This window comes from the organism of the source record quoted next, unplaced genomic scaffold, assembly GCF_019419815.1.
Source record: "Pyrus x bretschneideri cultivar Hongxiangsu unplaced genomic scaffold, Pyrus_bretschneideri_v1 Contig15, whole genome shotgun sequence".
NCBI classification, from domain to species: domain Eukaryota; kingdom Viridiplantae; phylum Streptophyta; class Magnoliopsida; order Rosales; family Rosaceae; genus Pyrus; species Pyrus x bretschneideri.
Window position 1 is genome coordinate 5,323,470 of NW_025999446.1, and position 23,705 is coordinate 5,347,174.

Below are 23,705 nucleotides of genomic sequence, written 5' to 3' on the forward strand. Positions count from 1 at the left end.
ACAATTGAGTATGGAAGAGATAATAGACAATGGAAGGGAATAACAATCCATGGGAGGAAGTAATCATCAATGGAAGAAAATAACAATCACTAGAAAGAAATAACAATAAAGGGAGGGAAATAACAATCAAAAGGATAAAGTGAAAACCTAAGTATGCCCTGGACCAAAAACTACAAAACAATGGGGATGAGCCAACGAAATTACATCAAGGAGACAAATCATTAGGATGAAATCAATAAAAATTGGACCAACAACAGTTAACAATGGATGGAATCAACAAATTCAGATTAATACAACAAAACGATAGAACGATAGGAAACACGATCTAAGAAGATTTAGGGGTGAGTTCAAGCTTACCTCGTCGGAGATTCACGTGCACGATGATGGTGCATAATGCCAAGAATGAGAGGGAATGTGAGATCAGAAGAGTGAGAGGGAGAAAGGAGGGTCCAAGTGGTGGTGATCGTGGTGTGGTGATTGTTGTCTACGTGTATGTAAGTATGTGTGTGTGTGTGTGTGAGTTCGCCAGAGACGAAAGGAGAGTGAAAACGAGAGAGAGAAGGAGAGGGTTCTAGAGTGAGAGAGAGATCATGGAAATGAGGGGAAATAGGCACCAGAATTGGGGTGCCACGTGTCATCCATGTCGAGGTCTAAGGTGGGAAATATCTCCACTTGTAAAATTACCAAATCGCCCCAATCGTTCAAAAATTGTAGAACCTTTGTTTTAGCTCCAAACTTGATTCTATTGCTCCTACGCATTAGTATCATTAAGAGCTATAGGAATAGAGTGAAAACTTCTTAAACATTAAGGAATAAAGGTCAACAAAAGTCAACCCTTCCGTCACTAAGGGTATTTTTGTAATTTTACCCATTTAAAACTTAAATTTCGATATGGGTCGTTACATTTTTAAGGTGTTTTCTATCCTTGTTTTTAATAATATTTTGTTTATGGTTGTTCACAACTAGTTTTATTTGCTAGGGCGAGGCGACGAGCCTTAGCATAATTATGTAATCTTTATTCAATTGCTTATAATGTTATGCATGCTTGCGTTGAATTATTAATCACTGTGTTTAAACTGTCTCTATATCTTAATGCTTAGCTACCATTAAGATGTTTAGATAAGTAATCAGATGAAATTTGGTCGGTATATCACCGGAGGATTGCGTATTGTTACTAGTGGTTAATGATTGTAATTTCACTTACGATGAATATCAAGTCTTAGGGGTTGCATGGTTTTTTCAAGGGGTTTTGACAAAACTTAATGAGTCTTGCATGTCGATATTTGATCTGAATATCATAGACGGTTGCATGTTAGATATACGTTCTTGCTGGAATATCACGAGGAGAATATGCATTAGCAAAACCTAACCTTCAAAGTTGCTTGTGTAATTCATAAGTAATTGATAAAATTACATAAGATTGTTATGGTAACGGTGGAACCCTAGCTTTTACAATTTGATTTTCAAAACGTTTCTTTTTGTTTTCTTTATTTTGCTAGTTTCTTTAATTGTTTTAATTTAAAATTATTTTTATTATTTTAAATTCCAAAATCAACATTTTCCCAACTTTGTTTTAGATAATTAATTAAGAGTTGTTTTTAAATACAAATTATTCATTCAATCCTTGTGGAAAATAACCTTGCTTGAGCCATTTATACTACAACTACCGTGTTCTCCTACAAGTATTTTTAATTGTTTTTATCCCTAATTTTGCAAGTGGTAAAAATCCTTTCAAGAAATTGGTGTCATTGCGGGTGATTGTTTGGATTAATTTGTGTTTATCTTATTCTGAGTTAATTATTTTTGTATAAATATTTTATTTATGTGTTGATTTTTTTTTTTTTTTTTTGCAGGTTATAGTTTGTTGATTTTAAAAGCCATCCGTTTTTTTACAGTTAAGCTGAATGGGAAGAAAGAGTTTTTCAACTTGTGGATAAAGAGAGTCGGTGCTACACTAAAGAATGGGCATTGGGTCAGAAACGAAGGACACGATTGTACACTAAAGAAAGGCCATCCGTTTTTTACAATTAAACCGAATAGGAAGAAAGAGTTTTTCAACTTTGTTTCTTCAATAAACTTTCTAGATGGGTATGCTTCCAATATCTCGCATTGCGTGAACGTGAAAGGGTGTAAATTGTCTAGAATGAAAAGTCATGATTGTCATGTGATACTCCAAGGCTTTCTTCTGGCCAAGGTTTCCCCCAAAATTTAGATGCACTGCCAAATCTAGTGGAATTGAACATTGATATGAAGTTTAAGCAGTTCATCCCAGGTGGTCATCCTCAATGATAGTGAGCAATCATGTCTCAGACTTTTATGTTCGGAATTGGGATTTGAGTCAGACATTAAATTACAAAAGATGTTGAACTTTGGTATTGCCTTTGTTCCCTAAATCTGTATATTGCCTTTGTTTCCTATATCTTCTCTGCAACTGATTAGAGTCTAAGTGAGAAATGGCTCATTTCTTACGTTTTATCACATGGCAGCTCATTTAGAAAGGACCAGCTATATATCTTAAAGATATCTAATTATGATAAACCCATTGGGTTTGGCAGCTCATTGGAGTCTGTATATTGCCGTTGGTTTGGTTCATCAACTACTAATCACCATCAAATACTCTATGCATAATAGCCAGTATATATTCGTATTTCTTAGCATATATGTGTGGATATATATAAGGAAACTAAACGAACCTAGCTTTCATGGCATGAAACTATACACACGTGTGTATATTTTTATATTTATTGGTTTAGCTAGTTCAAGTAAACATGTGTTTGGAGTTGATAAACCAAAACTACTTTTGAATTAGAATTGTTTCTACTTTTGGGAAATGATATACTATTAGGGGAAGTTTTGCCAAATTTTTTGTAGAAATTTAAGATTAGGGTTTTCACCAGTTAAGTTATTTTGGGCAACTAAAAAATACACCAGGGGGCCTAATTGATCAAGATTGATCAAGATTGCGTATGACTTGCGACATCGTGGAGCGGCTACCTCATAGCAGCATAGCAACATTGCTACCAGCTCTGGTTTTCTTATTCGGTAGCATTGTCCTATGCAGTGGGAGTCTTGGGCATAAATTCCTGAGAGGACAAAGAAACTAGTGCGGCATGAGTTGTCAGTTAGTGTATTAATTTTTAGCCTTTATAATTTTTTAATTTTGTTTACAAATATTATAAACCAAAGTATATTATCTTAATATTATTAAATTTTTTACTATTATTTTACTATTTTCATATTTGTAGGTCAATAATAATCTTGAGGACATATCCCCCGAGGCCATCGCCTTCTTAGAGGAGAACTTAGCAACCCCGTACAAACATTGGAAGTGCGAAATCCACGTACATTTTAAGAAATGGGATGATCTGGAGATTGCTTACCTAGAGGGTTGCTCAATCAGGTTGTAGGAGTGGCCGGAGGATTAGGAGTGGCTTTGCAAACATTTTACAAACACAAAATTTGTGGTATGTACATAATATTTTAATAATAATTTATTACTGTTTTTGTTATTTTTTAAGCTTTTTTAATAATTTCTTTCAAATAGTCGCACTAACATGTATATTGTATGTTTAACAAGAGAAATCTGTTGCTAGCAAGAAAGCTCGGGAGTCAAAGAAACTTCTCCACCTTTCTGGTTTGATACCCTTCTTGTATAGGGTTGAGGTGCGATGTCAGGTAAAAGTATATTAATTTTTAAATTTTATACAATTTATTTTTTATTATTGATTAATAAAATGTTCTTAATGTTTTTTTTTCTTCCTTTAGGAGGGTTCTAAGTTCCTAGAGCTCGACATGTTCAAGGATGTCTACCTTCGACCTGGCAATGAGACCACTGAGTAGCTCATGTAAGTATATGTAATTGTTATTGTTCTTATATTTATGAGTCATTCAAATATTAATTACATTTGTTATTAAATCTTAAATATATATTTTTTATTATTACAAGTTTCTATGGTGGAGAAGGGCACTATTGTTCTCTAAGAACCAGCATCGCAGCTTCCCTCAGAGACCTTGACTGAGGATGTCATTGTACTCGAGGATGCAGGTCTTCAGATCCTGACTGAAATCCTGGATTAGACTCTCAGTTGTCATCATGGCAAGGTTGTAAGGTGCAAGTTCGTGAGACGGGTGCCTCCTCTTTTAGACCGACCACAAGATAGGTCATCGCCCTGACGGAGGAAGTGGAAACCCTAAAAGATAAGATTACGGACCAAGACGCAGCTCAGGATGCTTGGGAAGCCCAGATTGCAGCCTAGTTTTTGGCTCAAGATGAGAAGATGAGCATGATCTTACGAGCCTTACAGATGTCCAGCCTCCAAATCCTGATGCTAGCACCTGATCTTGCTCCACCTTCGACCTCTCAGCCACTTCGCCCAGCCAATACCTAGTAGCCTGATGCATCAAACCGAGATGACTTACTTGTTGTAGTTTTCTCTCTAATGTTCAAAAAGCTTGTATGTACATTTTCATATATATTATAATAATTACTTTTTCTTGGTTTATTAATTATTGTTTATAGTTTAATTAAAATATTTATAAACAATAAATAAAAAAAATTTGTCAAAAAAAAGGAAGAAAAAAAGGTTTGCTGCGATGACAACAATACCTGTGTTGCACAAAAGGTCTTTGCGTGACTATATTACCTGCGTCACACCTATCTTTGCGCAACAACAAGAACAAGATGCATCGCACGAAAACTTTTGCGTGACTGATAGGAGCACATCAAATCTTTGTTATGACATATGTGAGTATTTGTCTACATTTTTACATCAATCTTCTCATATATACCTAGTGAAGGGAGTGTAGTCAGAAAATCTGTGTGAAAATAGAGAGTATATCCAGTGAGGAATTGAGGGAATTCTCTAAGGCATGTTACTACATTCAAAACCATGTTTTAATTGATTAAATGCAAGCTAGTGTGTGGTAACTATGGTTAAGTATATGCTCGAGGGTAAGGATAACTAAAATCTATGTGAGTGGTAATCTTTAATATGTCATGTTGCATTGGAAATCCCCAAGGCAATTGTTGGAAGGTTTAGATTGTGTTTTGTTTGTTTTATTTATTTCGTTTTGCTCGAGGACTAGCAAAAGCTAAGTGTGGGGGAATTTGATAGGAGCATATTTATGGTACTTAGTTATGTTGTTTCCTTGCATTTAGTTACTTAATTACTATCTATTTTAGTCTTTTAAGCTATTTCGTATGTTTTTAGGTCCTAATGGCAAAAGGAGCAAGAAAGTGCATTTTGAGGCTATTTGGAGCAGTTTTGGGCATGGATTGGATAGCTTAACTATGGAGCAATGTGGATGGACGAAATTGAAGTCAAGAGATGCTAGGAAAGGCTAAAAATCTGGAGAAAGAAGTCCAAATGCAAAGAAGATAAGGAAAGAGCAAAAAATAAGGAACCTTATCCAAATTTCCTTATCTTATCCAAACCTTATCCAACCTTATCTTATCTTATCCTATCCTAATCTTTTCCTACCTTAATTCCAACTTCAAAGAGGACTCCCTTTCACATTAATCACCTAAATATCAAGTTCTAGAAGCCCTATTTTCGTGCATTATGTTTATGCCACATATAACCCTTCTAGAAGTTCTAGAATCTGCCACAAGGACCATTCCTTGTCCTCCTTGGAATCTAATTGAAAGTATCCTTGTTCTTTGGTGATTTGGAGTCCTAATTCCTCTCATTTTCAGCCCAAATTCGTGCCTCCCCTTCACCCTATAAATACTTTATGCCACAACACTCAAAAACCACCACCCTCTACCCCAAATTCACACCACACCTCAAGAGCCTAGATTCATACAAATCCCCATTGTTGGCAGCAAGGAAGGAAGGAGGAGCCACCTGGAGTGTTTCTAGGTGTATTCTATCTTTGTTTTTAATGTTTAGGTTTAATTATCTTTGTTTTGCGAACATGAGGAGCTAAACTTGTTTTAGCTAGAGGAGACTTTGAAACCATGATTATATTTGCAATATGAATTGATTACTTTCAGTTGTGATTTCATAAATTGTGAATGCAATTTACTTAACCGTTTGATGGATAACTTATTCTTGTTTGTTGATTAAGGGTGCACACTTAATTTGCATGCTTGAATTTGGTGCTAGAATATAAGGGAGTCTCACATAATCGTTACAAACTTATATTCACAAGTAGTTAAGGTTGTTTTCACAATCATGTTAAGTAAATTCCTAGCATGAGTATCATGATGTCATAGTTACAAGTGCTTTGTCAATGCTTATGATTTTCATTGAACGTAATGATCTTTGATTGTATCTCTATTATGATGTCATGTAGGGAACTTTTGAAGAATGCTTTGGGTTGTCGTATGATGTCATCCAATCCAATAACTAAAGGAAAATCTGAGGGTTAATTAGTGATGTCACGGTTAATCTGGGGTGTTGAGGTTCATGGTTTATCGAAAAAGCAACTGGAAATCAATTTGTGTTCAAATGTGTCATGTGTGGAAAAGAATCCTCTAGCTATCTAAGCATCCATCGTTTTTCCCAAATTTGTCTAAATCCTATTTAAGTCTTTTAGTTATTTGTTTTTATCTTAAATTCGTCAAAAACCCAATCCCCTTTATTTAGTTGTGTCAAATCTGTCCTAATTAGTGTTTTTGAGTGTTTTGAGTCAAAACCAATTCTATTTTCGTCCAAATTGAGTCCTGGAGTCTAGTTTGAGTCTTTTTGATTGTTTTGTGTTGTTTTGAGTCTTTTAAGTTTGTTTTGAGTCATATAAGTTTAGTTAAGAGTCTTTTAAGTTTGTTTAAGTGTTTTGAAGCATATTTTTGTATCTTTGAGTCAGTTTTCATTAGATTAGCAATCCCTCCTAATCCCCGGCCTAGAACGATCCCTACTTATATCTATACTACAATTGTCAAAAAGAGGGTTTAATTTGTGTGCTATTATATAACACATCAAATTTTTGGCGTCATTGCCGGGGATTAGTAAAATTGCTAATCCCTCTGTTTGTTTGTTTATTTTTCTTTTGATATTTGATTTAGTTTTATTTCTTTGATTTCAGGTACTAGAGAAGCAAGACATGGCAATTGCTAATCTTCAAGCTCAAATAGCGAATCTTACGTGTCAGTTATCACAGTATGCTAAAGGGTCCACAATGCAAAGTGTCCTTACATTTGGTGCTCCTTATAGGCAAGAATATCAAGCAAATCTATGTCCACAAAGAAGTTGGGAGAATGTCAATAAAAAAATTTTGTCAAAAAAAAGGAAGAAAAAAAGGTTTGCGCGATGACGACAATACCTGTGTCGCACAAAAGGTCTTTGCGTGACTATATTACCTGCGTCGCACCTATCTTTGCGCAACAACAAGAACAAGATGCATCGCACGAAAACTTTTGCGTGACGCAGGTATTGTTGTCAATCAAAGACCTTTTGTGTGATGCATGTATTTTGGTTGCGCAAAGACCTTTTGTGCGATGTAGGTTACGCCTTCGTCACGCAAACCCTGCTTTCATGACCTTTGCGCAACGGTTTGCACGTGAGTAAGTTGTTTGTTCGAAATTACTTTTATGCCCCATTTTTTTCTTTTCTCACATTTTTTTTGAGTTTTGTATTAAAGGTCATAATTGTAATTTCGTTGATTTTTGGTTGACAAATTGAGTTCTATTACTATGTAGTTTAGATCGTTTGTTAAAAAAAAGTAAAAAAATAAAAAAAAAAAAGAGTGAAAGAATGAAACTAAAAATTATATATAAATAGATTGTCAAAAGTAAAAATACTTGAAAGAATGATACTGAATTATATAAAAATATATTATCTCTTATAATTTATATGGGTGATTCTATGTAAACCTAAACTGTAAGAATAAACCTCAAGTATTATTGTAAGCCTATCTTGCGTTGCAAGACGTTTAAATTTCCTTTAAATTCATTATTACTCTAAATTATTTTAAAGGAATTAGAAAAAGTTTAAACCCGGTATGCAATACTTTGAACCCAGAAAAAGGTTGTGCTTAATTTCTCTTCCTCTGCCTACTTCTAAATGAAATTGCTTCATCAAGAACAATAATTGCTTCTAGATGAATTTGATCTGAATTAAGATCATACAAACATCTACATAGATTCACATCAGAGGTTTAATGCTCATGTATAATTAAAAAATACCGCTAAGGCGTGGGAGCTCATATGGATACATTACTTTATTGTTCTATGGAGCATTGTGAGGAGTTGATTTTATACTATATATTTTACTCTATTCTTAGTTATAATTTAGTGGTTATTTTTGTGAAAATTTTGATATTTTGATTTATATTCTTAATGTAGGACATTCGACGTCCTCTGGAGCAAAACATGACCAAAGGATGAATTTTAGAGTGATTCTAATTGGATGTTCAGGAGTCTGTTGACTTGTTCGTATCAAAGTTTCATAATTTTCTACCAAGTGGTTTATTTATCACGATGAAATAAAGGAGAAGCGCGCAGTGCTGTCAAAGACACATTTTGGGCTTATGTGGGCTTTTTGGCGTTCAAGAAGATGTCTTTTGGGTTTGAGGCCTTTTACAATTATGTTCAGGACATCTTAAGCTTTAATTCAAGTTGTTTAGGCCCTATATTGGAGCCTTGAACATCTAGAAATGTGGCTGTTTTGAGGTTGTGTAGAGTTTGGGCAAATTTTACTAGTCAATTTAGGATTATGTTTCTTAATTTATTTTAATTTATTTGGTTTCCTAGTATTATTCTAAGACCTTTTCTAGGTAGGATTTTATTTTCTAGTGGTATAAATAAGGTTTTTTAGCCATTAGGGTTGAAAAGAGGAGAGAGAGGAAGAGAGAACGCATAAAATTTAGGACGCACTACTTTAGAGAGCCTTTGGATTCAAGTTTATTTTGAAGGTGTTTTATAATTGTTTTATAATTGTTCATAACTAGTTTCGTTTGCTAGGACGAGGCCACGGGCCTTAGCAAGAATATGTAATTTCTTTTCAATTTGCTTATGATATTATGCATGTAGGCTTTGAATTATTAATCACCGGTTTATACTATCTAATTGCCGTAGCAAGAAAAGTAATTTGATGCAATTTTGGTCAGAGGTCGGTCCCTGAAATTGACGAAGGCTTCTTGTGGTTAATATGTGCAAGTTCACTTAGGATGAGTACCACGTCTTAAGGGTTGTATGGTTTTTCAAAAGGTTTCACAAAGCTTAATGAATTATGCATGTTTAGATTTGATCTGAATACCATAGACGGGGTGCATGTTTGATATACGCCCTACTGCTCATAAGTCTAATGCTCATCCAAGAGTACAAATATACGGTGTATATTGAACAACAAAATAAAATGAAGAGTGGTAGATTGGATTTTTGAGATACGATGTCTTGGCAGTGTAAAATTGAACAACAAAATAAAACACCGGGAAAGAAAGAGAACACCAGACGATGGAAGAGCAATGGATGCGAAAGCACCATGATTGGCAATTCGTAGTGTTTAGGGTAATAAACTACAACTGAACCACGCTGAGAATCAATTATCTTTGTTGAATTTATTCACTTGTTCTTGGCGTTTTGTAATTATCTGGGATAGCTGGTCCTTGTCAAACCATTGGTGTAAAATTACCTTAGCCTAAATGAAGTAGCTAGGGCTACAATTCTGGGAACTCCATTAAATCATAATCTTAATTGCAGCAATATTTTGGGTTAAAAAACAAATCCATTGGTTAAAACCTAAAACAAATCACATGCACATTGTCTTCCGTAGGTTGCTAGAGCTTAAGCTTTGTTACTCAACTATATATAGCTTGTAATATTTACTGATTTTGTCAAGTAAAAATAAATTGCTTAAAGAAACTTAAAAATAAATAAGGAAAGAATGATACTAAAAATTATATAAAAATGTATTGTCTATTATAATTTATATGGGTGATTCTATGTAAACTTAAGTATTTACACTGTAAGAATATTTCTTGTGTTTTATTTGTAAGCCTATCTTGCGTTTCAAGACGTTTAGGGTACCTTCTATTAATCCATTATTACTCTAAATTATTTCAAGGGAACGAGAAAAGGTTTGAACGGGATGCGCAGTAATTTAAACCCAAAATACAAGACATATTGTGTACTTGCTTATTGAAGGACCAGCTTATAGTGGCTGGATTCATGTTTTAAGAGAAGACTTACAAAACCTACTTCCAGATTAATTAAATGCCTGGTCACGAACAATACCCTATTTCTAGATGGAAATACTTTATCAGCATCAATACTTGCTCCGAGATGAATTTGATGTGAATCAGGTTATATGCAGATTCTCATCATAGCTCTAATGCTCATATAGTTAATATATATATATATTGAACAACAAAATAAGATAAGATATACAGTATATGTAGATTCACATCACAAATTTAATGCTTATGTATAATTAAAATATATGCGGTGTATATTGGACAAGAAAATAAAATAACCGGTGGTAGATTGGATATTTGAATTACGATGTCTTGATGTAATATTGAACAACAAAATAAAATAGCGGGAATGAAAGAAAACACCAGACGATGGAAGAGCGGTGGATGCGAGCGCACCACGATTGGCAATTCCTAGTGTTTAGGGTAATTAACTACAACCGAACCGCCCTCTTTAATTATCTTTGTTGACTTTTATGCAGTTGTTCTTGGCGTTTTGTAATTACTGGGAGAGCTGGTCCTTGTCAAACCATTGGTGTAAAATTCCCTTGGCCTCAATGAAGTAGCTAGGGCTACAATTCTGGGAACTCCATTAAATCATAATCTTAATTGCAGCAATATTGTGGGTTAAAAAGCAAATCCTAAAGTTAAAACCTAAAACAAATCACATGCACACTGTCTTGTGTAGTCGGTTAGGTTGCTAGAGCCAAAGCTTTGTTTTTCAACTATATACAGCTTGTAATATTCACGGACTTTCTCAAGTAATCAGAAGCTATTATTCTTCATCTCTTTCTGTTTATTCTCTTCATTTCTTCTGCATATCAGTTTCTTCAGTTGCTTAGTCTCCTCCGTTCAATCTATGGGATCCCGAACAAACGTGTTTACCACTTTAGTGATTTTATGTGTCATTGCCTCTTTCTCAGCTGACTCATCCACCGTTGATGTAACCCGGTCCGACTTTCCAGCTGATTTTGTTTTTGGAGTCACGACTGATGCTCCGCAGGTTTTTTTTTTGTGAAACTGTAGTTAACTAGCTGCACACTTTTTCCATGTATATGTATTTTAATTTCTCTTTGCAAAATTTGATAATGTAATAATATGTATGCTCCATGATGAGTTGGGTGTAGTACGAAGGAGCAACAGATGTCGCACGTAAAGGACCAAGTGTGTGGGATAACTACATTAAGAAGTTTCCAGGTGCGTCACATATACTTACTATTAGTTTGTTCTAGTTTCTTTGACATACCCTTATTTCTATGTGTCATAGTTTACCACCTATTTATTTTCTAATTTTCCTTCATTTCAGAGAGGATTCAAGACCACTCCAATCTGTCTATTGCCACCGATTCGTATAGGCAATACAAGGTGAGTGAAGACATATTAATCATCAAGTTCCCTTCGCTACTAGCTCCAAAGAAAAGTTAAAAGTGTTTTTTTCTTCTCTATTTGGCATATAGCTTACAACCAGCAATTGTAACTGTAGGAAGATGTGGTGGCTATGAAGAACCTTGGAGTCGATGCCAACAGATTTTCTATTGCCTGGACCAGGATTCTTCCTAGTAAGAACTTTAACGAAAATAATGGCTTTAAGTTTTAATAGCAAACACGACTATGTACATGTTGATGTGCGCTACTTGAGCTCTAATGCATTTTGTTTGCAATTCTGGACATGTAGACGGAAGCTTGAATGGTGGAATAAATCAAGAGGGCCTTGATCACTACAACAACGTGATCGATGAATTACTGAAGAATGGTTAGACACTTAATTTTACAAAGAACAGTGACAGTATATCTTCATAGTTTGTGTTAATTACCAGTGATATGCCTTCAGTTTTCAATAAGTTTTAGGAAGCCTAAGCTTGAAGAAACAATATTTGATATAATATATATGCTTTGTGGAGAATATACACATGATGAAAGATGTTCGTCAAGTTTTCTAACGCTCTGTAAATTGTAGTTATAACAAAGCAATGATCAATAACTGACCACATGCCATTAGCAATTGTCATTCTCCTATATGTTGATCGTTCGATTAAGTCAATTCTATATTTTAATACAGGCATCCAACCCTTTGTGACCCTCTTGCACTTTGACCCACCACAAGCCTTGACGGACAAGTACGGAGGAGTCCTGAGCCGCTCTTTTGTGTAAGCACCTTTTGATGCTAAATACTTTTCATCTCTCAAAGTTGTGACACTCATGTTTACCATATCACATATTTTCAGGGCTGATTTCAAGGACTACTGCGAGCTATGCTTTAAAACGTATGGCGATAGGGTAAAAAATTGGATCACAATCAACGAGCCACTGATTATGGCCAAGCTGGGTTATGACTTTGGAGTTGGTCCACCAGCCAGGTGCTCGGTTCCTGTGAAAGAACATGCTCCTCCATGTACAGGCGGAAATTCCGGCACTGAGCCATACACTGTGAGCCATAACCTTCTCCTTGCCCATGCTACCGTTGTCAACCTCTACAGAGATAAGTTTCTCGTGAGTCACACTCTGATTCATTTACCGTCGACTTCTGGAATTAACATCAAATCCATGAGACTCTTCTCTTGACTAATGTTTATTTATTATTTTGCTTATTTGAAGGGAGATCAAGGTGGTCAAATCGGAATCAGTCTGGTCGGGCAGTATGTTGAGCCATTTTCTAATTCAATAGAAGACAAGGCAGCGGCAAAGAGACTAATGGACTTTGAAATTGGGTGGTTAGTAAGAAGTAGTATATATTGCTGGAACAAGTACCGCTTGTACAGTGATTCTTGCCTATTGTTTTCTTTTGAAATCAACAAAACGTATTTTCCATAAAACGAATTTGTACTCCTCCTTATCAGGTATATGGAACCGTTAGTATACGGAGCCTACCCGAAAATTATGAGACTCTTAGCCAAGCAAAGGATACCGACTTTCACAGTGGAAGAGAAAAAACTTATGAAGGGATCCTTCGATTTCATTGGGGTCAATTACTATACTTCAAGATTTGGTCGCTACCTACCAAGAAAACCTGGTGCACCAATCGCCTACCGCAGTGATACTTTTGCTAGAGCTGTGACTGAAAGTAAGCTTATACATGACCTTATTGCTAAGGCTGGTCTGTATGTGCTTTTGTGCGTCTCTGTGCGTGTGTCCATGTGTTTGTGTGTACATGTATAAATGATCGATAGGTTGAAAGTGGTACTGATATTGTTGCCCATGTTTTTATTGTTGCAGATAAAGATCGAGTCCTTATTGGCCCTAAAGTAAGAAAAGTGAGACTGTCAAAATATATTTCTCTAGTTTACTATTTTACGGGACTGTAGCAAATATATCTGGAAAACTAAATTTGCATCCCTTGCAGGCTCAAGGAATCGACTTTATATACTCTTATCCACAAGGATTACAGAAACTTTTGGAGTTCATGAACCAAAACTACCAGAGCCCAACAGTTTATATTACGGAGAATGGAATTACCGAAGCCAAGCTTGATAAATCATTGAAGGATCCACATAGAATCCAATATATTCTTCAGCATCTGTACCGAATCAAGATGGCAATGAAGTACGTAATCTATTACATGACAAAAAATTACTAATCTAGATCAACTTCATGAGTTGAGTGCATGTTTACTAGTTTGAGGAAAGAGTATCTATTTACTTGTCACTGATGTTTTTGCAGGAATGGTGTGAATGTGAAGGGATACTTTCATTGGTCCCTACTCGATAATTTTGAGTTTCGGCAAGGGTTTGTTCCAAAATTCGGTCTTTACTACGTGGACCGTAACAACAACCTTACTCGAATTCCCAAAGAGTCGGCAAAGTGGCTCCCGAAATTCCTGAATGATAATGCCTAGGAATAAATTGAAAGCCCAATATAAAAATAATCATTATCTGATCATTGGACTCTAATAGCATATATATAGGCGTTTTTATGTTGAAACTGCTTAAGAACTTGCAGTTTGTTATTTACAAACAATTGCAGTGTTTCATCCATTCTATTCATGCTACTTTCTTTTTTAAAGTCTTATAAACGCAGCATTACTTTATATGAAGTAACTTTTGGATTGAATTGTTAAGATATTTATAGCAAGAATATTCCAGTCAAGTTTGGTGTATGTGAGGCCATTTAATTTGTTGAGCAGCCATTGATGCTAACTCGTTTCTGTAATATTTCAATTAATATTCTATGAAAAGTTACGAAAGCAAATAGCTTCAATCGTCCAACAAGAGGAAGAAGGTATATTTCTTTTGCAACCATGAAAATCAAGATCGTAACTAGAGTTGAATAACTACTGAATTTGACTATAGCATTATTCTGTTGGAATCTAGAATAATCAAGTGCGGTTCCTTGATTCTTTTAGTTTTCTTGTTCTATTAATTTTTAATGAGAATTAAAAAAAAAAAAACAAAAAAGGCTAAAGAACCTTGAATATGTTGGATTTGATGGCTCCATTCTATTGTGTCTTGACCCTTTTTATATCGACATAATCCCAAACTGATGTGCCTCCTTAGTTGGCCTATGTGGAGCATATGCTAGGTCTTTTATGGTGCTCATATTTAAAGCTGCTCTTTGTGCAAATGGAATGTGGGTGTGAGAATAGTAGCTGACACTCCTATTTATTACTAAAGGTTGCTGCACCATTTGGAGAAAGAAGGCAACCTTTCTTTGGTTTTGTGTTGTTTCACTTTTTTGTAAAAGCTTTTGTATGTTTGTATCTTTGTGAGCAAGAATCTGATATTTGTTCTTGGCTCGCTGTACTTTGAAGTCCCTCTGCACAGTGAATGTATTTTGCTCACTGTACTTTAAAGTCCCTTTGCATAGTATCTTTTGACTTTGTAAGTCTTGAAGCATGGTTCATGAACTTATGATTTGAAGCCACCCTCAAAGTAAGTTAGCAAGCGATTTTGTGCTTGCTTAGGGCACCACCATTAATGTAAAATGATTGAAATGCATACTTCCACTCATACGAGGACCATCTAATCTTCAAAATATGTCCTTGGCATCTCCATATCCTGCAAATGAAACTGTTCAAACTGCCAATCGTGAAGGTTTGAAAGTGTCTCACACTGGTAGCAACATTATCAAACCTTCAGTTCATCCAATTAGACTGAATTCAATTTTATATGTCCCACAATTACTTTATAACTTGCTGTCAGTTCACAAGATTTGTCTTGACAATAACTATTAGCTTATTTTGTATGCCAATTGTTTTTGGATCCAGGACAAAGCCACAGGGAGGATCTTGTACAAAGGACTATGCAATAATGGTCTCTATCCTATCCATTCACTTGCTTGACCACAAATAAACATTCAACAAGAATAACATGATGTTTGGCATCATTCATCTAACCCTTCTCTCTCTTTAATGCTTTGGAATGCTGCTATATCTTGTGCTAAAGATGTTAATCTTGCACTGTGTAATAGTTGTTTAGAGGGAAAGTTCACTAAGCTACCATTTCAAACTAGGTCTCATCAATCCATTGTTCCTTTTGAAATTGTCCACAGTGACCTCTGAGATCCTACACCATGTAATTCAATGGATGGTTTTAAATACTATGTCACTTTTATTGATGAGTGTACTAGATTTTGTTGGTTATTCCCTCTTGTTGATAATTCAGACTTCTTTTCTTCATTTGTTTCATTATGTGCATTTGTGCAAACTCAATTCTCAACTTTTGTGAAAAGTTTACAAACTAATGGAGGTGGAGAATATGTCAATCATAAATTACACTTTCTTGCAAGACAAGGAAGTTATACATCACAAGTGATGTCCCTATATCCCTGAACAAAATGGCCTAATTGAGAGAAAACATAGGCACATCATTAAGACTGCCGTTACCTTGCTGAATATGCTCAACGTCCTTCCCAATTTTGGTCCTTTGCATGTCAAACAGTTGTGTATCTTATAAATAGAATGTCATCCTCACTTTTACAACACAAATCTCCATTTCAACTCTTGTTTGGAAAATTACCTGTTATATCACATCTAAAGGTATTTGGTTGCCCATGTTTTCTATTATTAAGACCATACAATAGTTCTAAACTGGAAGCTAAAGCAACTAGATGTGTGTTTCTTGGCTATGCGTCTCAATACAAAGAGTATATTTATTTTGATGTCTCTAAACACTAGGTGTACATTTCTAGACATGTTTTTTTCAATGAACTAGAGTTCACTTATTCTAGTCTAATAAAACAGTCAACATAACTCTATGCTCACTCTATTCCTAGTGTTGTATTACCACCACCATTAGTCACAACTCTTGACAATTTGCTAGTGTCTTCATCATTACCATATGTGTCATAACAACTCTTACATTCTTCATCAAGTTCACCATCTATCATTAGTTTACAACCTATACATGCTGCTTCACCCTCTAGTAATTCATCACATAGTCTTATACCTCATGCTGCTTCAAAGTCTATTACTGGCACTGTAAACGACTCCTCCTTACTCCCTGTGGATCTTTTGTTTGATCTTGAAAATCTTCAAGTGGGTCTTCCCTTTGCTCCACTTAACATGCATCTAATGCAGACTAGAAGCCAGACAAGTATAAATAAGAAAAAGGCCTTATTGACAGTTCTAGTTGATTCTGATACTATGGATTTGTCATTGGTTGAACCTACTTCATACAAGAGTGTACTTAAGGTTCTAGTTTGACTTAAAGCAATGCAAAAGGAAATTGGGGCTTTACATTCTCAGGGTACATGGTCTTTGGTTTCTCTTCCTTCACAGAAGAATTTAGTTGGATGTAAGTGGATCTTTAAAATCAAGAAGAACTCAGATGGTATTATTGTCAGGCCTAGGCTTTGTTGGTGGCAATAGGCTTCAATCAAGAACCAGGGCTTGATTATGGAGAGACATTCAGTCCAGTGGTTAAACCTACTACTGTTAGGTTGGTTTTGGCTTTAGTGCACATCATGGATGATAATTGAGGCAACTTGATGTTAAAAATACATTCTTGCATGGCTTGTTGTAGGATATGAAGTGTACATGTCTCAACCTCTTAGTTTTGTAGATGCACAGAATGCATAGAATCCACATTTGGTTTGCTAACTTCATGAGTCTTTATATGGCTTGAAACAAGCCCCAAGAGTATGGAACCGCGTTTCTACATAACATTGGTTTTCAATCCACTTATTTAGATTCTTCTTTATTTGTGAAGAAGATTGGTAGTGATATTGTGATTTTGGTTCCCTATGTGGATAACATTATAATCACAATGAGCTCTTCATATGTCATTCATCATGTTATTAACTCTCTCACCTCTGAGTTTGATATAAAGAACTTAGGTGACTTGCACTATTTTCTTGGCATTCAGATCACCTCAATCAAATCTGGGTTGTTCTTATCTAGTCAAAGTTTGTGCAGGATTTGCTGCACAAAATTGAGATGTTTGATTCTAAAAGTTATGATACACCTCATTTACCATACAATAAGCTTCTCAAGAATGACGAGGCTCTCTATGACAATCCCACTGCATCTTGCAGCATTATAGGTGCCCTTCAATATTCTCACATTTTCAAGGTCGTATATTGCTTTTTCAATGCACCAAATATGCAATTTATGCAAAATCTTATGGCTTCACACTATATTGTTGTCAAGCGCAAACTTAGGTACTTGAAGGGTACAATGCATCATGGTATTATTTATTCAAAAAGGGGTTTGGTATAAAAAGCTTTCAGTGATGCTGACTCGGCCGAGATCCAATTGATCGTAGGTCAACAATAGGTTTAGTTGTGTTTTTGGGATCCAATCTATTTCCTAGTCATCCAAGAAGCAACAAATGGTATCATGATCTTCCACAAAGGCAGAATATCGTGCAATGCCATTACTTCAACTAAACTAGTTGAATTCAACAGTTGCTTTCATTTATGCAGATCACAGTCATTTCTTATCATGTGTTATTTTGTGATAAATTGTCTTCGATTACCCTATCTTTTAATCCTGTTTAGCACCAAAAAACAAAGCATACCGAAGCTGATGTTCATTTATCCATGAAAGGATTTCCAAGAAGCAACTTGAAGTGTAACTTATGTCTTCTCAAGAGCAGTTTATAGATATACTTACCAAGGGTCTCAGTGCACCCTTGTTTCGAACACACTGCAACAATCTCATGCTTGGATTACTCAACCAGGATCCTGAGAGGGGATGTTAGAGTATATTCAATGGTTAGAGATTGTGATACTTGTCATTCATATGTAGAGTTGGGTAGTGAAGGTTGTTAGATTCCATTGCTTAAAAATACATTCATTAAGAAATATCAAAGATAATAGATTTTCCTCTTCTCTCTCCATTTTCGAATCCTTTATTTCTCTCTCTAAGAATCATATTCAAGAACTATCAAATTGATCACTTATGGTTAACATATACAACTTGATTAAGGGGAACCACTTCATATGAAATATGTTTCTTCAATTTAAATTGATATTCATACTGGTATTGTCCACACACTTAATGTAACGTCCCGAAAATTCTTATTTGGAAGCTAAATCCGATGATAGGCCAAATTAAAATCTTGTTTACTTACTACCATTAATCACAATCTCTTTAATAAATTCTTAATTCCTCACAAATTTTATCGCTAAACTTATTTAACAAAAACATAAGGTCCGGTCCATCTTTGAACTAAACACCCAATCTCTTTTCTTCTTTCTAATTTTCGTTAAAGATTAATCTCAGTTATTTTATGGCTGCATCTAACCTTCTTGTTTGACTGCCTACGTACTCTATGAAGGGATCAAGCTAATCGTAGTTCACATTTCCAATTTCTAAATCCATTTCCGATAATACTCAATTAACCGAAATATCTAACATTCGTGTTAATAATCGAAGTACCTCAAATGTATACCAAATACGTAATTGGAATATCGAAATACGCATAAAATGGTAGCGTCGGCTTATTGGCCACGCACCATCGCGCGTGACGATTTCCTGCAAAAGGAAACCTAAAATTCCGAAAAACTCTAAAAATTACCAAATTTTACAGGGTTGTAGAACACAACAAGGGGAGAACTTTTATACCTAGGCCGAAGGCCAGTTCAGCTGGGAAGTGGTCGGAAAACCACTCGAACCACCGGAACCCTCGATTTGGGTAGTTGTTGATTCGCCACCAAAACGAACTTTGCCGCCTCATCCAAGTCTTGGGCCTTGCTCCTGGGGTTGAGAGGAGTCTTTTGGTGGTGGTCATCGACGAGGAAGCTTGCCGGCGCCACCGAAAAAAGGTTAAAGCTACCGGAATCACCCGTGGGTTTGTGGCTTCGATTTGTAAGTTTGGGTTAGAAATTTGAAATCTAACACCATAGGGACGTTGGGCTCGATGAAAGCTTTCCATAAACACCAAGTCCACCTTGAACGGAGGTTGGACAGAGAAGATAGGATCGGGTCAAGGAACCGGGTCGGGTGGAGAAACCGGGTTGGCCGGTTCTCTCATTCTCCCTTCCTTTATTTCCCTCCTTTTCTTTTCTTCCCATTTGTCCTCCCTTCTACCACCCCCCCCCCTTTTCCTGATTGGCAGCTCCCTCTCCTTTTTCTCCCCTTCTTTCCATCTCAGCTACAGACGTGGCACCATATCCACACTCCAACAAATTTGGAGCCTTCCAGATAAATAATTAAATTACTGTTTTTGCCCCTAATTTCGTTCGTTAATAACTCATTCGTTATAACTCCGTTTCACAAACGGTTTGCACCTACGCGTTCATTAGATTGAGCTCTATCCAAATATGCCAAGAAATATGATAAAATATATGAGGATAAAATATGTCCTCATATAATTACGTTTAGTCAACGAGGGACATTTTCGTCATTTCACTTTCCGAAAAAAAATTTTCCACAATCATTTATTTTAAATTTTTTAGGGTATTACACTTAATTACAAGTGTAATTAAGTAGGTGGGGGTATTATTCAAAAGGCTTTGGTAAAATATGATAAACTTTTTAGGCCTAGCGTAGTTCATGTCTCAACTTACCATCTATTGCTAGATAAGTTTTCAACACACCTCCTCATGAGTGGCTTCATGGAGTTACAGGGAAAACCAATTCCCACACCTAAAACCTGTCCAACCATTATTCTGAAAAAAAAAAAACTCCCACTATTGAGCGTACATTATTGTGTGAGTAAATTGTAGCGATGGTCCTTTAACTTTAACCAAATTGCAGCAATTGTCCCTGGTCTCTCAACTAAAAATTTATTACCATTAGTCCCTTAACTCATCAAAACGTATAACTATGGTCCTTTTCATCAACTCCGTCATAATTCTGTCAAAATGAGTTATGTTGAAATGACCATTACTCCAATTGGGTTAAATTAAAGTTGAGGGACCATTTCTCCAGTTGGATTAAAGTTGAGGGACTATTGATACAGTTTTTCTTATTTGATTTTTCATATTTGCCCCTTGATTCAACCTCACGTGCATGGCACGTGACTCATTTTGATGGAAGTTCTAACAGAGTTAATGAATAGGACCATAGTTGAATGTTTTGATGAGTTGAGTGACCAATGATAATGGATTTATAGTTGAAGGACCATTGCTCCAATTGGGTTAAAGTTGAGGGATCATTGTTACATTAATTTACTCATCCTGTCATATGATCGATATAAGATCTTATTCTCCAATAAAATAGTATTGGAACCATTCAATATGAGAAAGATTCACTTCATAAGATTTTAACATGTGTTTCAGCATGTATATTTGAGTGATACGATGGATAGGTGTTTGAAAGAATGTGAAAGAAAACACGAAACATAGAGAGGGCGCAATGAAAATGGAACGAAAGTTAGAATTTTAAATAACGAGAATAAGATCTTGGTGAGTGCTCACCATGTAAAAGAAGCAAGTGAAATATACAGTAAAGAGAAAGATATATGTTTGGATTAAATTGTAGTCCTGAGGCCAAAATCTTACATTTCATCATTAATTTCAAAGTATTTCCTTCTTCATACAAAATGTAGTACATAATTAACTCATAATTAATTATTCTTGGTTAAAGGATAATATACCATTGCAAGATTCTTATTATATATGCCATGATCGAATTAGTGGTAACCCAAGTAAGCATCTGTATCGTTAACACAACCATCCCACATTTCTCTACTTAATTTCGAAGCATCCTCATTGTTGACTTTGACATGAATTTTGCGAAACGCTTCATTCACTAATGCTTTTTGACAAGATTGACCAAGGTCAATGAGATCAAAGCAACAATCTAGATCCACAGGCACTGGCTTAACGAGTACATAATCAAATACTTCTTTTTCACAACTGGGAGAAAAATGTCTCCTACATTCCTCCAAAAACTCAGAACTAGACGGAGAAGATGCTAAGATTGCAAATCCTGGAATGAACATTGCTTGTTCAATCACAAAAATGAGGATCAAAACAATAGTTGAACTATTTAGTCTTCCCATTTTTCCTTCTTCTTTTGGTGTATATGTGAATGCTTTTATTTTGCTTGAATAAAAGTTGTGGGATGACTGAGGTTAAAAAACAAGAAGTATTTATTTATATGTTGAACACTCTTGAGGATGATAAAATAAATAAAACTGTTTTTGAATTGTAACTCGTAAATTGAATGCTAAATTAACTCAATGCTTCATTGGGAAGAGTTTTTTAGGGTGACGGGTACGTACTCATAAGCCTAACTGGTGGTGTTGCCCACTAATTACACATTGCCACGTGTAAAACAACGATAAAAATAGAAATAACTCTTTAAAAGATTAATTGTTGTTGTAAGTCTATTTGACCGATGAATTATAGAGGTTGAGAAAGAGGGTGCGGTAAGCATGGAGAGAATTAGGTGAATTCTAAAGTGGGATTTCTCATCCCATTGTGTCTTTATTTATAGTAGTAGGAAATGTAGATTCCATACCCCAATAAATTACAACTATAATAGGATAATATATAAAGAAAATATATGGTAAAATCTCACAAAGATATCCCAAGATAATATAGGATTTACATGATTACATTTCTAAACTATTAGGACTGCAACACTCCTTCTTTAGTGTGTAAATACTCAAATAAATGGCACATCAGGTCTTCAACGATGAAGTAATTTCAGTTGATGAAGTTGTTGGTACAATGAGCGAATATGAATCTCAAATTAAGTGAAGAACGTATAAAAAGGTAAAACTCACAAAACCTCGCTATGGTAAAACCTAAGGTTAGATAAAAACCCTTAGACCAAGGAGAAACGTGAGAAGTTGCATTAAGTCAAAACTATCATCTTTTAGATGCAAGTAGCAAGCTCACAATGGTATGATCAGTCTAGGATGGGTGTCCAGTCAAAACCTAGTTAGGTAATAAAAAACAGTGGGAAAATGCTTCTAATCGTGAGAAAAAGAATACATTAAGATCAAGTGAGTATGTATACTTCTGGATACTCCCCATGAGTTTGACAAAACTTTCAAATGAGAAGTACAAGCATTGCATATAAGATAATTATGTATATCAATTCCTCGAACAAGCTTCTAGAAGGTAGACTTATGCAGTGATGTGTGAAGAGGTTAGCAATGTTGCTTGGGATTAGATTGCTCGACTTTAATCTCCTGATGCTTTGTTGATGTAGATGTAGACTCAATGTTCCTTGGCTTCATTTTTTCGATGTATCATGACTTGGTCGGGTGGATAAACACGGCATAGTCCTCATGCTTTGTAGTTGGGACGCAATGATGGATCAAAACAGTAGGTACTTTGTATATGCTTAACAAGAGCTCCTAACCATATCTCATGTGTGGCGTAGTGAAGTGAGGTGAGCCTTGGAACGATTCGAAGATTTCACAACTAATGTCTATATAGTGGACCACCAAGATATTGCATTATCCTTAACGGTAAGGACTTAACCATTTGGAGATGTCCTTGTGCAGGTTTTATAGGTAACTAGTGTCATTAATGAGTTGATATTTTACTATATATTTTACCCTATTCTTAGTAATAATTTATTGGTCATTTTGGTAGAATTTTGATACTTTGTTATATATTTCCAATGTAGGACTTTTGATTTGCTTTGGGGTAAAACGTGACCAAATGGATGACTTTTGGAGTGATTTTAATTGGAGGACGTTTAGGAGTATCATGTTGTTACCAAGGTTTCAGATTTTTTCATCAAGTGGTTATTTTCTGGCGATGAAATAAATAAGCAGTGTGCATTACTAGAAGGTGACTTTTTGGGCTTAATTGCGGTTTTTGGAGCCCAAGATGACCTCTGATGGGTTCATGGCCTTCTGGAGAAGTGTTCAGATTATTCCAAGCTTTAAATCTATCCATTTTGGGCCATTTTTGGAACAGATATTGGTCCAAAACGTGACTATGTAGATTTTGGACGAATTTTACTAGTTAATTTATAATTTTGTTTCCTAGTTTTATCCGAAGACCTTCTCTAGGGTTTTATTTTGTAGTAATAAAAATAAGGCTGTTTAGCCATTGGAGGAGAACTTAGGCATGCGCTAATTTGGAGAATCGCTTTTGACAATTCAAGTTTATTTTTAAGGTGTTTTCTATCCTTGTTTTTAATAATATTTTGTTTATGGTTGTTCGTAACTAGTTTTGTTTGTTAGGGCGAGGCCCCGAGCCTTAGCATAATTATGTAGTCTTTATTC

The 23,705-nt window shown here is 35.4% G+C and overlaps 1 protein-coding gene across 2 annotated transcripts; it reads left to right on the forward strand.

The window, feature by feature from the left end:
* Positions 1-10,806: 10,806 nt before the first annotated feature.
* LOC103935036 (beta-glucosidase 12-like) lies at positions 10,807-14,214 on the forward strand. 2 transcript variants are annotated; one of them, XM_048580447.1, is made up of 12 exons: positions 10,807-11,134; positions 11,259-11,328; positions 11,438-11,496; positions 11,615-11,690; positions 11,807-11,884; positions 12,191-12,278; positions 12,357-12,621; positions 12,727-12,842; positions 12,969-13,192; positions 13,345-13,382; positions 13,472-13,671; positions 13,789-14,214. In XM_048580447.1, the coding sequence occupies exons 1-12, from the start codon at positions 10,991-10,993 to the stop codon at positions 13,961-13,963; spliced, it is 1,533 nt and encodes a 510-aa protein (XP_048436404.1). In that variant the 5' UTR covers positions 10,807-10,990; the 3' UTR covers positions 13,964-14,214. The 2 variants fall into 2 exon arrangements, with proteins under 2 accessions (XP_048436404.1, XP_048436405.1); XM_048580448.1 differs by having other exon boundaries at positions 10,812-11,134; positions 13,345-13,373.
* The last annotated feature ends 9,491 nt before the right edge of the window (positions 14,215-23,705 follow it).